The sequence below is a fragment of the Cydia pomonella genome, chromosome 5, assembly GCF_033807575.1.
Source record: "Cydia pomonella isolate Wapato2018A chromosome 5, ilCydPomo1, whole genome shotgun sequence".
NCBI classification, from domain to species: domain Eukaryota; kingdom Metazoa; phylum Arthropoda; class Insecta; order Lepidoptera; family Tortricidae; genus Cydia; species Cydia pomonella.
The window spans coordinates 10,559,709-10,576,370 of NC_084707.1; the positions used below are offsets into that span (position 1 = coordinate 10,559,709).

The 16,662-nt window shown below is 35.2% G+C and overlaps 1 protein-coding gene across 3 annotated transcripts in view; it reads left to right on the top strand.

The window, feature by feature from the left end:
• LOC133518287 (plasmanylethanolamine desaturase 1) overlaps positions 1-16,662 on the top strand; it is a 78,047-nt gene that overhangs the window by 28,328 nt on the left and 33,057 nt on the right. Inside the window, exons 3-5 of one of the 3 annotated variants that reach the window (XR_009799456.1) lie at positions 214-432; positions 1,018-1,280; positions 4,886-12,867. Coding sequence is in view for 2 of the 3 variants with exons in the window: in XM_061851957.1 (XP_061707941.1) it covers positions 214-432; positions 1,018-1,278 (480 nt within the window). In the remaining variant the exon portion in view is untranslated. Of the gene's footprint in view, positions 1-213; positions 433-1,017; positions 3,131-4,885; positions 13,272-16,662 lie in introns of those variants that run through there. The other 2 variants (XM_061851957.1, XM_061851956.1) reach the window with 2 other exon arrangements.

Below are 16,662 nucleotides of genomic sequence, written 5' to 3' on the forward strand. Positions count from 1 at the left end.
CTCGGAGGAAGTACTTAGGTGCTCAAATTTCTACTTCATATATATTATACATTTGTGAGGGAGGATACGATTTTTTTTTGTAGTTATTGTAAGTGTAAAACAAAATTACGAGTATATATGCAAGAAGCATTTCTTAATCTAACGGTGGGAGAGGATTGTTTTAGTTTGTAATATACACATAGAGAAATGAATGTATCTATTTGTTACTTTCAGAATTTCCTGAGACCGTTCCGTGAGCACCACATTGATCCTACTTCAATAACGCGACATGACTTTGTGGAAACTAATGGTGACAATTTCGCTATTACCATACCCGTGCTAGGGCGGATCGTATGGCAGCTATTGACGTTTGACAATACGAGTATCGAGAGAGAGTTCCATTGGATTGCGTACTGGTACTTCTGTTGTATTTTTGTGGCAATGACTAATCAGGTGAGATCATCGATTTAATATTTTGAAGTGTGGAATTTTGACGCTTGACCCATGTTTATTTGACGATGTTGAGGTACCTAATACTTATATAGGATTTATAAACGCTTCACTCAAAACTCTCACGCAATAGTACCTATCATTCTTTGCACAATAAAATTACGAGTAGTTCTAAGTTTGCATAACATTCGTGTGTATTTAGAAAACGTTAGTATGTCATCAATAATTTCAAAAAATTTAATCTCGTATTGATATTCTAAGTTCAATTAAATTTGTTGTGGTTGATGATAGTACAAGTTGGTACGATATTTTCCTAAATAATGTTGATATTAATAAAATTCAAATAACAGATGATGGGGATAAAAATTCTTAATAACCTCTGAATATATTTTAGTCGATTAAAATTGTATCTTCAAGCTATGATAAAGAAACATTAGGTATTTTAATTGATTGTTTATAGTTATAATATAATGTATAAGTTTTTTTTTTCATTATAAATAAAAACGATAGGTAACCTAGAAATGAATATAGGTTCCTACATCATACATATAAGGAAATGAAAATATCATAGTATCGACATCATTTCAGATCCACAAATGGTCGCACACATACTTCGGTCTGCCGTCGTGGGTGGTGGCGCTCCAAGAATGGCACGTGGTGCTGCCGCGGCGACACCACCGCATCCACCACGTGGCGCCGCACGAGACTTACTTCTGCATCACCACCGGCTGGCTCAACTGGCCGCTCGAGAAGTTACGCTTCTGGTCCACTCTAGAAATCGTGATTGAAGCCTTGACGGGCTGCAAGCCGAGGGCAGATGACCTGAAGTGGGCCCAAAAGCGTTCCTAATGGTAATTAGTTTTATTATATATTGTTTAATGATACGTCCACGGCAACCAAATCAATTAATTAATTATATTACGCTGAAAATGACATATTCAGCTATGTAGGATGTAATGAGAATATGACTGCTCAGCTGTCTGTGCTGCATACAGCATTAAGTACCATATACATATTTATATTGCCCCAGAGTTATTTACAAACTGCAGTAAGTACAACAGATGCTACTGCGAATGAATAAGTGTTAATTCAAAAATTCCCTTAGTGATGTGTTTTCTAAGAAATCTTAGAAATTTTATCTGTTCTCAGAAATATTACATAAAGTATGAAAAATTTAATAGAATGAAAAATATAATATGTAACGATATTTTATTTAAGAAAAATTAATACTTTTAGTGACATTTTAAGAAATAAAATATCAATTGTGATTTTAAATAATGCTGTGATAGTTTTTTTTTTAGTTTCTAGGAAATTAGGTATGATTCAACAGCAATCGAAACATTCCTGAGAACAATTGAAATTTCTCCGGAAATTTTGTCATCACTGCTGTTGTTTTATTAATTAGGTATACACTATAATAACAGTTCCATAAGTAAGAGAGACAAAAAAAGGTGTGCCTGGGAAGTGTCAAAAACAGTACCGGTTTAATAGTTCCTGGTAATACCCCAAACATAACTCAGTTATTGCCTTGCTTTTTGGGTTATACCCACTTGTTACCAACAAATAGCCCAATAACTCGACAGTCGCACCTATTTCTGACGCAAAACATTAAATATTGAATTGAGTCCATAATGTTCGCAGAATTGGCTATGTCATCTCTGTCTGGTAATTTCGTAAAACGCGATCAGTTGTTGAAATGGCCGGCAACGTCAAAAGCGTAGCGTAGTCTGCTTAAGAGCCTGTCAATACCGAAAGCACGGCGTGTCAGCGCACACTGTCTATTTGTATCGGTATAAATGAGATTGCACTGTCAGTGTTACTGGGCCTTAAAAGGGAATAATAAGAAATAAAAAAATGTGGAATATTTGTGTAATATTACAAAAGAGAATTCAAAATAGAGGTGGATTGTCAAAGAAAACTTTGTAGCCACAGTAAATTTACTGCGATCTTTCGACACATGATTAAAACTTTTAGAACGCTATTTGACTTTGATCCTTATCCTTTCACTGATATGTGTTTAGTTTGTTAAATAGCAGAATGTGGCGCCATCTAATCTAATATATCAAAGGCCAAAGGTATGGTGGCATCGTTTCGAGCGATGGCGCCACAACCTTTTGAGTTATGCCCGGTAAGAAGGTGCCATTTTTTGATATTTAATAAATTCAACACATATCAGTGAAATAATGAGGATCAAAGTCAAATGGCGTTCTAAAGGTTTTAATCATGTGTCTGAAGATGACAGTAAATTTACTCTGTAGGGCTAAGATGGTTGGCTCTTTATCATTTGTCACCATGCCTGTCACGTTCTAACAACTATGTAAGTGCGAACGTGACAGGCATAGTGACAAGCGATAAAATTGGAACCATGCTGCCACTGCTGGTTACAAAATTGTCTTTGTAAATCCACCTCTATTTCAAATTATCTATGATATTATTTGATATTACTCATTAGCTGTTGAGGTATAAATATTTTGAAATAGGTAGTGATTTTAATTGCAGACCAATAAGTTAAAAAAAAGACAGAACCGTTGTCGTCAAGCTCACCATACTTATTAACCTATCGAATGAGCTAATGCTTTTACGGATACTGGAAAGTGATATGTAAATGTACTACATACCTATACGAGGCCTGGATGTTAGTGAGAGGACGATATGAGTTGTGCTGGTGTCCGACTTTATTACCTACATATAACATGAGTATCACATGATTATCCACCTGGTTTCTTGAGCTTAATAGTCGCCTCCAAACCTCCCCTTATAGCGACCCCATTCCTCACACAAAGTTTACCTTAAGTTCATATTAGCCTCACTGGATCACTGTTCACTCTGAGTACTGATAACGTTGGTCACAATATTCCAGAGACACATCATTATTCTAATAACACCATAAGAACGTTCTTGACTTGATCTAAAAGCAAATATCACTGTCGCGTAGATTTGTTCGCACACAACCTCCTTTTTCCTACTGTCGTTCTCATCTACCCTCTCAACTTCCGTCAAAAAATCCCAATAACCTAGAAGCGGTTACTTAACTTAAGCGTGACTACTAGCGCCATCGACTCCATGACGTTGGCAAATATTAGCTGGTTCGCAATACGTTCGCGACACTCCCGCCCAGAAAGAAAATGCTACTCTTAATTGAAATTAGATGTCTATAGGCAAACATAAATAAATCAATAATCAGATAATAAGAACACTTGTGAATAACGATGTGTTTGAGCCGTCCATTCTCGAACCGCATGGTTCACCCTTTGCGTCGTGAATCGGCACGGCCTGAGACTTTGTGCAATTTCTGATGACGTTACAGAAATGTGCTGATACACTAGTGGTGACTTTAAGACCAATCTTTGCAATTATTTTCTATCGAACCGGTTTCGTCCAATCATGTATTGAGTACGGGCACGATCTTTGAAATATGATTAATATTAAGAGTTATGAAACCTAAAATTTCCGTACCCAAAGGGTAAAACGGTCCTATTAATAAGACTCCGCTGTCCGTCCGTCCGCCCGTCTGTCACCAGGCTGTATCTCATGAACCGTGATAGTAGAATTTTTTACAGATGATGTATTTCTGTTGCCGCTATAACAACAAATGCTAAAAAGTACGGAACCCTAGGTGGGCGAGTCCGACTCGCACTTGTCCGGTTTATTTTGCTTTACTAAAACAAAAAGTTTTTCTTAAAAATCAGCTTAAGTAACATCAATTTCATCGAAATTGGGTGTTGACACCCTCTTAACGTGTTTTAGACTACACCATTTCCCGGGTCCTATTTATCGTGTATCCTGCCTCTCTCTCTCTCTCTCTCTCTCTGCCACTCTATGTACTCCATAAGTGCCCTTAATACACCGGCCTATCAGAAAGATAGAGCTCAAAAAATGGTGAAGTCTATACGTATTTCAGATTAACGATAAAAACAGTTCACATTTATCAACCGCCCACATCTTGCAAGAGCCGAACGCTAATGGTCACGTCATATAATAGTTTCATTATTTAAACGCAGGTAGAGGCGCAGAGATGTCGATTCGTTATGTATTCGAGCTTATAAATATTTATTAAGAAAGTTAATTTGAAATGAAAGTACAATAGCAATATACATATAAATAAATAAATAAATATTATACGACATTATTACACAAATTGACTAAGTCCCACAGTAAGCTCAATAAGGCTTGTGTTGAGGGTACTTAGACAACTATATATAAAATATATAAATATTTATATTTATTAATATTTATATGTATGTATATACAGCGTTTATTTTTGATACGACCGCATAATCAAAGCGTAATAGTTAGTTTAGGCTTTATTGAACACACTTTCATAGGTGGTATAAAAAATGGATGACTTTAATTTTTCCATATAAAACAGTTCAGCAACACATGTATCACTACTTTGTTTTGACTCAAAACGTCGCTTTTATTCACCATGTTGTACAATAGTTATTTTTGTCCCAAGGGAGGAAAAGTAGGACATTGCGTGCCGCGTGTAAAATTGTCACCCGAGCCGAAGGCGAGGAAACACGCGGGATTTTTCTGCTCGACGGAGGCGGAAATGTACTTCGTTTAGCGCAGCGGGAGCAAAGTTGACGCTTTCCGCCCGGAGGGCAGAAATAGTTATTTGTACAACAAGAGAGCAAAGTTTGATATTTCTTCGAGTGCTTGTTTTGAGTCCCGTGCAAGCGAAAGATTCTATAATAGAATATAATATAATATAAGATTCTAGAATCTTGAGCGTAGTAAGGGACTCAAAAGCGCACGAGATGTAAATAACTTTGATCTCGTGTCGTACACAAAAAATTTCACGTCAGTCAGCCATCAAAAAATACAATCTAAAAAAAATGTAATCCGTCTTCATCACAATTTCACTCATGTTTTCTGACGGTATTCTCACAATTAACTTTAATTACCGCAATAAAACAAAACGAAATAAATTTAAATCAACTAATACGAAAATAATGAATTAACGAACATCAATTGACAGTTCAATCGACAACTTTTTTTATGTAAAAAAAACTTTGTAAGATACGGTCCGAATTGCGGATACTACTATTTGTCAACTATAGTAGAGGTCGTTAAAAGTAGTTAAGTAGAATTATTTACTGCGTAACAATTGCGTAAATTTGTATAACTTCATTGTCTTGATTGTATAATAAAATACAGAAAATATGGTGTTTTTATTAAACTTTTATTTCATTAATTAATTATTACAAATAAAGACTCGTAGGGTGTTTTGGAAAGATGCGGTCTGACTTATTTCGGGGGTCTATTATAAACCGTCAATATACTGTTGAATTACTTATGCCCTTTTTTTGTCTCTTTCTTTTTGCTAATGACCTGAAAGGGACAAAGATAATAGAATCCAAATACTTCGAACTTGTATTAGGCCCCGCACGCTGAAATGACATTCGAATATAAAGGTCACTTGAATGTTATTTTGTCTCACTCAGTGAGCAAAATGCGATTTTGCTCACTGTTTTTAAGCAGCAAATTACCCTTGTTCGAGCTGCTGACGTGAAAAATATATTGTCGCTCAAAATATAATCAAAAAGTGTATGCTCTGGTAGTTACGACTACATTTAAAAAAATCTCTCAGAATTGTTTTACAGCACCTACGTCTAGTTTAAGTTTGCGGTTATATCAAAAATTATATTATGATTTTAAAAGTTTTGGATAAGTATTATGAATATTCCTGGGAATGGCACATCACTTCGCAAGGCAGCTTTATATCATGAGCAATTGAGCATTACTTATGTTATTTCAGAATTTATTTTTTATAAACTAAGCATTTACAAAAGTTATTAAGTTATTAAGCACATTAATACGAAAAAGGTCTAACACATATAAATTCATAAAAACTTTAGTACCTACCTGCAGCTTAATATCGTACATCATTAATCGAAAAAATATTTCAAGAGTATGTTAATTAGGTAAGTAGATGCCTAAAAATATTTCGGGTCACAATTTATATTTTACCCTATATTTTGGTTACGTCATCAAACATCGAAACAAAATAAGAGACTGTATTATAATGCCGTGAAACGTTTTGAGCGTTTTGATATTTCTACTTACACAATATTTATGACAATGATACATGTAGAGATGATTAAGGATATTGAGATTCATTTAATCTAAGAAACATAAATTCACTACAATATCCGTTGAGATCACCAAAGTGGATCCACCATTATGTATGTCATGTTCTTTTTCATAGTGGTGAGCTATAAAGAATGTTTGTATTGTATTGTGGATCATACAGTTAATTATTGGAGGTATACTTCTTATGAGTTATGGAAATACCTAGCTGGTATAATGAAGTTATTATGTACGTAAAAATAAAGGCGTTGAATCTACATTTGATGTCAAAGACGATCTCCTAAATTACTACTTTAGGTAATTAATAAGTTATAAATGAATAGTTTCGATTTTTGACCGGTTTAATCAGTTATGATTTCCGGTCATGTGTGAGACTTATTTTTAAATTAAGGAGTGCAAATTTAATTTTCTAATATTGGCCTCGTGGCTCCCAAGAACAAATTCCCGTTTTGTAATAGTTTCTAATGTTATCTCTCTTGTTTCACATTGTTATTTTATGTGTTCTAATAAATCTGTATATCCGAATGGGTGATTCATTTAGGCGATCTTAGTGGATATCGTGATCATTAGTTATTATTCTATTTTAATGTGAAACGTGGAAACGGGGCTTTTACAGTAACAGGCGATGCATGTGTTTTCTTATGTATTTGAGCAAAATAACACTTTGAATGTGCAATTTACTTAAATCATTTAATGTTTTAATTTGTGGTTATTCCCAGTTGTTACCACCAGTGGTAATAGGTGGGTTCTTTTTTCAGTAGTATGTACCACCAACATTTTGTTAAGAGTTCAATACCTACGAATAAAACAGTATAAATACAGAGTGCTTTAATAAATAATTATATGTCGAATAAATATTATAATAGTACGAAATGAAGTAGCTATTAGTTCTGTCGGTTTTTGACTGATTTGTTTGTCCATACAAATAGTTCAATTTACAATTAATGACATCAATTTCATATAAACGTTAATTTCTCTTTAACTATTTTAGTTTTACACTTGTACTGATAAAACGGTATTAAAATTTTTGATCATTTTATAAGCAGATTACTGAAACACTAATCTACTTAGAATTATTTATTAAAGCACTCTATATTTATAATATACTTTTTATACTGTTTAAAATTTTGGTGGTAACGAATGGGAAAAAACCAGTTGTTACCACTGGTAACTAACTGGGTGGTAACAGCTTGGAATAACCTGAATCTGCCGAACCCTGTGTATTATTTTAAGTGTTCAAACTAAACGCATCACCAATAATGATTGAAACTATGGCCTAGCTAATTATCAATAACATGTTTTTATCAGTGATGTGATATTTCACATTAATTATTGAGTACAAATGCATTACTTTACATCACCATTGGTCATGGTCCTGTATCTGTTCTCCTGTGTTCTGTGTCCTGTATTGTAATTTAAAGTTTTAATTTTAAATAATAGAACGATATACTTTAATTTTGTACGTTTAAATTTGTACATATTTTTATCTACACATGTATCATAACATAAACCTTCTATGATGCGTCCAAGAACCGCATATTACGCCCATCATAAGAAAATACACTGCTTTGTTGAAATGTTATGTCTGAAAACAAAGGAATTGGATTTGACCTTTATTCTTATAACAGCTTAGCTGAGATGACGCTTTATTAGCAGTTGGAGCCGACTTTATACGAATACGAATTTAACATTATTTTTTTTCATTTTTTTTTTCAAAATTATAGTTGTCAGGTTTTCCCCTGTACTTGTAGTATAAGACGATATTACTTGCCAAATTTTATTTCTGGGTCAACGGAAAGTGCCCTATAATTTTGATTCCCTTGAGAGTGAATATACGTTTTTTGTGGCATAAACGGCCTTGCTTGTTTTTTTTTTACGTTAACTGAGAAGTTTACATTTTTTACAAGCTTTTATATAGTTGCACCTGTTCCGTTATCTGTCGGTCTGTAATCAAATCTCGCAAGTTAAATTTGATCCACTTCCCAGTTTCCGATTGAGCTGAAAATTTGCAAACATATGTTAGTCGGGTGACAATGCAATATTATGGTACCATCGAGCTGATCTGATGATGGAGACAAGAGCTGGACATAGGAACTCTGTGATAAAACAACGCAACCTAATTGTGTTTAGAATTTTTATAATTGCCTCGATGAGTATTAGTTGCCTATGGAAAGAAAAGTACAGTCAGCGATAAAAGATTGTACCAAAAATTATATTTTTGCCATAAACTTATTACAGCTTCAAGGGACTGTAGTGTAGACCTGAGTATATGTTTTTAATTTCATCTTTATTCCTGCACGACAGCAAAGTGATCCTATTAGGGTTCCGTTTTTTCCTTGTAAGGTACGGAATCCTACATGTATAAGTTTGTTTCTGAATAAAAAAATTACGGTTGCTTGAGGTGCGTGAAAAAAGTTTCCTTTTACCGCCATTTGACGTTCAGTTAATTTTGTCGTAAAAAATTGTTTGTTTTGTTGTTTAAAAACTAACTATCGCACCACTCTTGTAAAAAGAGCGATCTATTATCGCTCGATCAATCTGAGTATAATTAATCAGTAAGCGATATATCAGAGACGCGACCTGATATTTGCAACTGCAAGCAATTGTATCATGCGGTTCCTGACCACATCATAGAGAGCTTATAATATGTTTGTAGATAAAACGGTTTATGTAACTGTACATAATTACGCACTTCGTTCGTTTCATAAACTCACGCTCCTATTTTAATGCCTTTCATTATGTAGCAGTCAGCAGTCGGTAGCATAACTAATATTAAGCGAGGCGTAGGCTAGCAAGAACTTGCATGCAATTTACGTTACATTGTCGACTACTAACTAACGTAAACTGCATTCAAAAGTTTGATCGGATAACGAAATCAAATGTAACGAAAATCGCATTCAAGTTCTTGCTAGTTTACACCTCGCTTTATAAAAAACTAATAAGTAGGTAATTTTATTGGCTACCATTATTAAATTCTAGCCATTGTGAGCTAAACTTGACGTCAATTATTGTTGAGAGCTATTTATTTCGCTCCGAGTGAGTACGCCAGTAGACGACCGCACGTTATAAGGGCCGGCTAGTCGGTAAAGATGATCAACCAAGCTTTTAAAGGTCCCTTATCACCCTGAACTTGGTAGGGCGCAAATAAAACCACCGTCTACGTGGTTAAGAACTAGCATCATCTTGGCCCGGAAACTTTCGTTCTTAACAAAATTTTGTTTTTTTTTTTCTGAGACCGGGCCGAGAGACTGGTAAAAATGGCAAGGGATCGAGCATAAACCCAGTGTTAGAAAGAAGTGAGTCTAAATCAACTCGTTATTACGAGAATAAGCGCTTAAAAAATTTTCAAGTCCAGAGTCGTGTTCTTTATTGAGTATTTTTTAAGCGCAACTCAAAAAGACTTAGCTGTCCAATTAAAGACTCCGTCAACAGTTTTATAGGTTATATCTAAATAAGTTTAAATAACAATAAAGAAGATAGGCCTAATTGTATGATTTGTCTATCTTACACATGAATTTTGCATGAACGCAGTTGCATGTTTAATAACATTTTGTTAGTAAATTGAGAGTTATCTGAAAAGGACTCTACAAACTACTCGGGTCTCTAATAAGTTAAAAAGGACTCGAGCTTCGACTTAATTATAAGTCTCAAAAACTTGAGTCGAGTCTTAAAGCAGAGGACTCGAAGGACTCGAGTCCAACACTAGCGCTAACTGCGATATATTTAGATATTTGTTTTGGCAATCAGGGTTTGAATCGCGTTTTTATCACACGAGTGCTTCAACCACAAAAACTAATTAAACTAACAATTAGTTAGATATTACGCGTACAATGGCCGATATACCTAACTCGGGAAACGGGGCCCGCGTCATTGGATTTTGTCCTACAATATATACCGTTGTCGCTCAAATAGCCTTTCCTTAAAATAAATCGCAACTGTTCGCAATATATATATAGGTATAGTTATTTTCATACCGAGACAGAACCATGGACAAAACCTACTGAGTTGTGGAGGCATGCACCGCAGGCACGGGCTCGTCGAAAAGACGACTATACGGAGTTGCATAGGCTATTTCATGGGGTAGCTTGCGAAGACCAAAGAATGTTAAAGAATTTAGTTGTTATTTATTCTGTGGCAATAGGCATGGCTTTAATATTAATATTTCTAATACAATCTTAAGTTTAGAACTTTAGATGGTAGTGGTGCCTTCAAAGCTATGAGCTATTGCAGACTGTAAAGGTTGAAATAGTTAAGAGTACCTAAGTTAAGGAGGGCGGAGTAAGGAGTAAGGCATTTCATGTTTTAGTAGTTTGAAGTATTGTAAACACTTTGTTATAGTTGGCAGAATATTGTTTGATACTTATATCGGCGAAAACCGAGCGAATCCATCAAAGTAGAGGTATATTAGTAGATTGTGTCACAAGGGAGCTAAATTATATATTTACGGCGAGGGCGTACATTTGATCCTGAACGACTCGAACGAAATCCAAAGCGTGTCAGGTATTCAAGTGTTAATAACGCCCAAGGTTAATATAATATTGCTACCATGTGACACATAACTTCTTCTTTTCACACCACCTATGAGGAAAATAAAAGACCGGCCACCGGCGCGCAACTCATGTGACGTTACCCACGCCAGACAGCCCTGTCTGTATAAACAGTCATAGAATTCATAGAACAGAAAAGTTCCACTTTAATCCCTCCTTGGAGGCAAACCAAACCTCGCATCCGAATGGGTGGTGTGAATTTTTATTTGAATAAATTAAAGTATTTGTCATTGGAAAAAGGGTGCCTAATATTATAGTTTTGTTATCATCGCTTTTTATGAGCTTTTATAAGGGAATGGGGCCTTATTAAATTGAGATACTACTTTATTATGTAATGTGTAACACTTTGATACCTACATATATTAAAAGAGTAACAAGAACCTTGAATTCAAACAGCAATGTCGCATCCTGTACAGCTTATTTCATTTGTATCAGAGCAAAAACAGAGTTGCCTATTACGCAGGTACCTTGATTAGGAAGATGCATTGTGGTAACGTGAGAGGGGTCACTTTGAAAATCGTCAATAGATATAAACTAAACCAGTACCCCTAGTGTAAATTTTATCGACATCATAACGTGACGAACGCGGTTTGCGTTAAGTCTCATTTTGTATAGGATTTTGAGTTTCCAAAACGTCCCGCTTGGCGCGCTCTTTCTAAATCCAATACAAAATGAGACTAAACGCAAACGCGTACGTCACGTTTCAAGATCGAATTTATTTACACTAGGAGTACAGAAGCACTTGGGTAAGTAGTACTGTAACGCTTACCAAGGCATCTTGCTTACCGTTGCTACAGCGGAAAGTGCTTCTAGTTTTAGTAGATATTTGCTGTTTTCAATATTGTCTCGTTTTCACATCATATATTATGTACCTACAAAAAGCGCTTCTTACATCTACACGGTCACCGGGCACTTTTTATAGTGCCTGGCGACCGTGTAGATGTACCTAGATGTAATTAACTAAGCGTTTAAGGTGAAATCAAACGGTTCATTTTCGTGTTTTATTCTTCATCTTTCACTCAAAGTGTCACGTCAGAACACAACGAAAAATTAAGAATGTAGGTATTCATTAGTGAAACGATCCATCATTATTGGATATTTTCATTCTTCATCATTCACTCGTACTCCGAAATAACAAAACATGATTCATTCGCCGTCTTATGAAATAAAATAAAATAAGTGAACGTTTATTTTAGCTAACCCGTGTGAACATGGAATGAAAGTAAAATTAAACACTCACTCAAGAGAACGTTCATTCGAATGAACCGTCTGATATGTATCACCTTTAACACGCTTTGCCAATATTCTTGACGAGATTGTTGTTCTGAGTTATATGAACTCAACCATCTACACTAAAGTTAAAGTATTTACAACTTTAATCGGTTTTTAATTGTGATACAAGTGCGAAAAATAGGAAATTCGCAACGAGGGTATTTAAATTAAAACACGACCGCAGCCACCGCAGCAGTGGCGTAGCGTGCCTTGGCGGGGCCCCGTATAAAAATTTGTTTGAGGGCCCTTAAGAAGGGTAAAGATTTCTTACAAAAACGCACGTTGGGGGCCCCGTATAATTGATACGGCGGTAGTTACGCCGCTGCACCACAGGGAGTGTTTCAAATCGACACGAGTTGCGAATTGCCTATTCGCACATGTAATCGTACCTTTTACAGTAGGTACATTCAGCGTCAAATACTTCGTAGCAGTCAAAGAGGCCAAATAGTTCGGTACACCATACCAAATATATGGTGTACCGAACTATTTGGCTACTTTGACTGCTACGAAGTATTTGACGCTGACTGTACATATCGGCCCTTTAAATTTTCGACATAGTAACGTAATGTGTACCATATGTACTGTAAAGAATATAACATAACTTTTCACGAGTGCTGTAACAAAGGCAAAAATGTTAAGAATAAATATAAACATATTGTAATACCTACTTGAAGTGGAATATTGTGGGCCTTTTGCAGAGCATGGAATGGGATATCTAATATAATATCTTTGTGTGGTCAATTTTATATTATTTATATACAAAATAGGTATTCTATTACTCATGTAATAGCTACGTAACTACTTTAAACTCTACATGATTGACACAAATTAATATGGTTTTCGCATATATTTATTACGAACTAAATGCAACGCTTTAATATTTTATTGTATACTTTACACTGAAAATAAACAAGAGTTGATACTAACAAATAGTTTCAATTAACTGCATAATTCATAGAATAGTACATTACTATAGAGGACGGGAAACGAAGGGTTGCAGGCCAAGTAGATATAGACGGCCGAGCGTGGCGAGGACGGATATGGATACGCGGCCGGCAACCCCGTTTCTCGCCGAGATTTGTATAGTGCTTTTCTCAAACTTGCAATAGTTGCAATGAAATAATTAAAAAAAATAGGATGATGATGATGATAATGATGATGATTGTTATTATTACTTTCGGGTTATTAATAGGGGAACGCATATTTGATTATTTTTACGCTACGACGCACGGTTTAGGAGATACAGCCCTATAAAGATTTCTGCATGACCGAATAAAAAAAAAACTTTATGGGGCTGTATTTCCTAAACCGTGCGTCGTAGCGCAAAATAATGAAATTTTTGTTCCCCTTTGAATCTTTGAAACAATATTTAGCAAACACAAAAAAGAAAAAAAACATAATAAATAAATGATATGGTTGACTGCCAAGACGTGCCATAATTTGACATGTAAAAAACAAAAGAAGGTTGCCTTACAGGCCTAGGTGCGGCCTAGGTGTGTAAGGCTGTATGAAATTCCTTTACATATCATCTTCACTCATCACACCTGAAATGTAGTATTTCCGGACCTAATTTGACGTAAGTCATGTCATCATTTCATAGCAAGTTTGAGAAAATGAAGTTTACACTTCTTAAAGTTTAACCAGAGCGGCGGTAGCAAGGTCGCCTTTTCATCGCCTGCCACCATACCTGAGGGCCTACCGCGAACCACGTTCGACGTGTTGCCTCACAGTCACACTTACGTACGAATTTACGAGTGCGACAAAGAGGCAACACGTCGAACGTGGTTCGCGGTAGGCCCTCTGGCGTATAACGGCGAAAATCGAAATGCGCAAATTGCGGGATCTATCTCCTTTACTCCAGTGAAGACATAATTAGAGTCGCGGTATTACGGTTTTTCGCGGTAGGCCCTCTGTTACGTTGTACCTAAGTGCGAAAGTGACGCATGACACGTCAGGCGATAACAAGTCATTATTGAATTTTGTAGGGCTACGACTATTTTTAAGAACACTGTATTTTAATAAATAACTAAAACAAATAGAGAAAAACGCGACCATGCTACCGCCGGCCTAGCCAAGATGACAATCGAACATCGACAAACGCCAAATAAAAAGAAAAAATGTACCGGGTTGCTAGATTCGGGTCTTCCCGCCCATTTAGGGCCCGGGTCTGATAATCCATTCTCGGGCCCGAAATCGGGTCGGGTGCCAACATCCACATTTTATCAGGCCTGATACTAGACCCGATTTCGGGTCCGAGAAAGAGTATTTTTCCGTTTCATCAAATATCAGCACATCGTTTACAACATTTGAAATGTGAAAAAAATGATTCATATGCAAAAATATCAAACATGAACATTTTTGGCAATTAGAGAAAAAGTATTTTTTACATTAACATTCCGTGAAACGCAAAATGATTATCAGGCCCGGAATCGGAACTGATTTCGGGAAGTGTGGATGTAATTGGTACTAAATCTGGCACTGGATTTTCTGCTGATAAAGCGGAGGCGGAGGAATGATCGGCAAACAACTTGTTAGTCAGTAACAAGGCCTGTCGACTTCCTTAGAAAGACATGACGCTTCATAATTGCGCATGTGTGGTCTGACCTCCTGGAAATAGATACCAGTTATAAATATAAAAATATTTTGTTACAGCAACATTGCTCCTATCTGACTTTGTCTATTCAACTTTGGGAACAAATAAAATCATTTTTATCAAATATTTTGATTTATGTCACACTACCATATGTAAATTATTTTTATTTTATATAAATTATTACATATTTCAGTTTGTCTTTGTCTATGTTCATAAAATCTATGGAGGTCAGAGGCACATATACCCTCCATAAAGCCTTGCACTTGGGTCTGGCCGGTTAGAACATAGACAAAAGTCTGCAATGTCAATGCTGTCAAAGTCATTGACGCAAAACTATTTTCATTTTCAAAACTATCAGTTTTCATATAAAATGATTAAATAACGATTTATGTTCTTGAAATAGATTTATTGATTAATTTTTAAAATTAAAAATCCACCGCACATTATCTCCGCTCAGACTCGGTTAAAGTTTAATCCATTTTACTGAACTAAGAAACAACAATTATTTCAAGGTAAGAAATATTTTAATCTATAAATAAAATAAGTGTACTATTGCCAAATTCAAATACATAAATTTAATCTTACCACCCTCTTAAGTTGCACGGCCGCCCTATCGCGTCCAAAATTACAATCTAATGAATCTAAATTCATCATAGAAGTAAATTCTAACATTGTTTTAGCTGGCAATTTAGAAACTCTGGTAGCTATTTAATAGCTTATATAATACCTTGCTAATAGCAAGGTTAGTAATTAGGGGCATAGGTTATAGTATTGTTTAAAATGTGACTGTTTTGTTTTAGAGGGTGAACGTGAGCAAAAAATCCTTGGGCGTCATATCATTTCCTTGGAAAGGCACAAAATCAAAAGGCACGGATCCGCCACATAATTGTGACTAGTTGTAGTTTCCCGGTGACCATCAACAAGACCGCTGCACTGAGCTGTGGAGCAGAAAGTGTCCGACAATGGGATAGATGTAATAACAACTTTGTCTGTCATATATTCATGTATTTTTAGTTTTTAGGGCTAATATATGTGATATGATTACAAGTTACACTAATTGCAATTGTGGAGTAAAATCAGATGTGCCAAAGATCATGTTTTAGATATATAAAAAGCTATATTAAATGCAATAAATAGTATATGTATATATATAAAATTGTTTTTATCATGAAGATTTTAATGACTTCTATTTATTGTTATGAAGGTGATCTGGGAATTAAAACATGCGCTAAAAATAGATGACCTAAACATAAATAACGCCTTAAAAAAATCAAAAGATAATCACACGCACAGGATAGGTTAACTATTTGGTACCCACATCAATAATGAACCGAAATTACCGACCTGTGGTTTAATTGAATAAAATTCATATAGGTATGTAGATATTATATGGAAGTGTCACAGTTAGTTCAACAAGCCCCGTCCGATACATAAATTTGTATAGAAAATGACTTTTTTCCTGCCTATTGTATGTTTTTCGAACGAATTAAGCTCTTTTGATCATAATATATAGGAATAAAAATATTTATAACTTAATAATAACTGTATTGTTACCTTTTATATTGAAAAAACTTTAAAATATAGATATCATTATCTCTTAGGACAAAAGATGCCTGTGATTTTGATTAATATGTGACATAATATTTTTTTATTTGATAAATACTAATTTAAAAACCTCACCCCAACAAAAACAAAAAATGAAAAAACACAAAAAGAAATTCCGTCGCC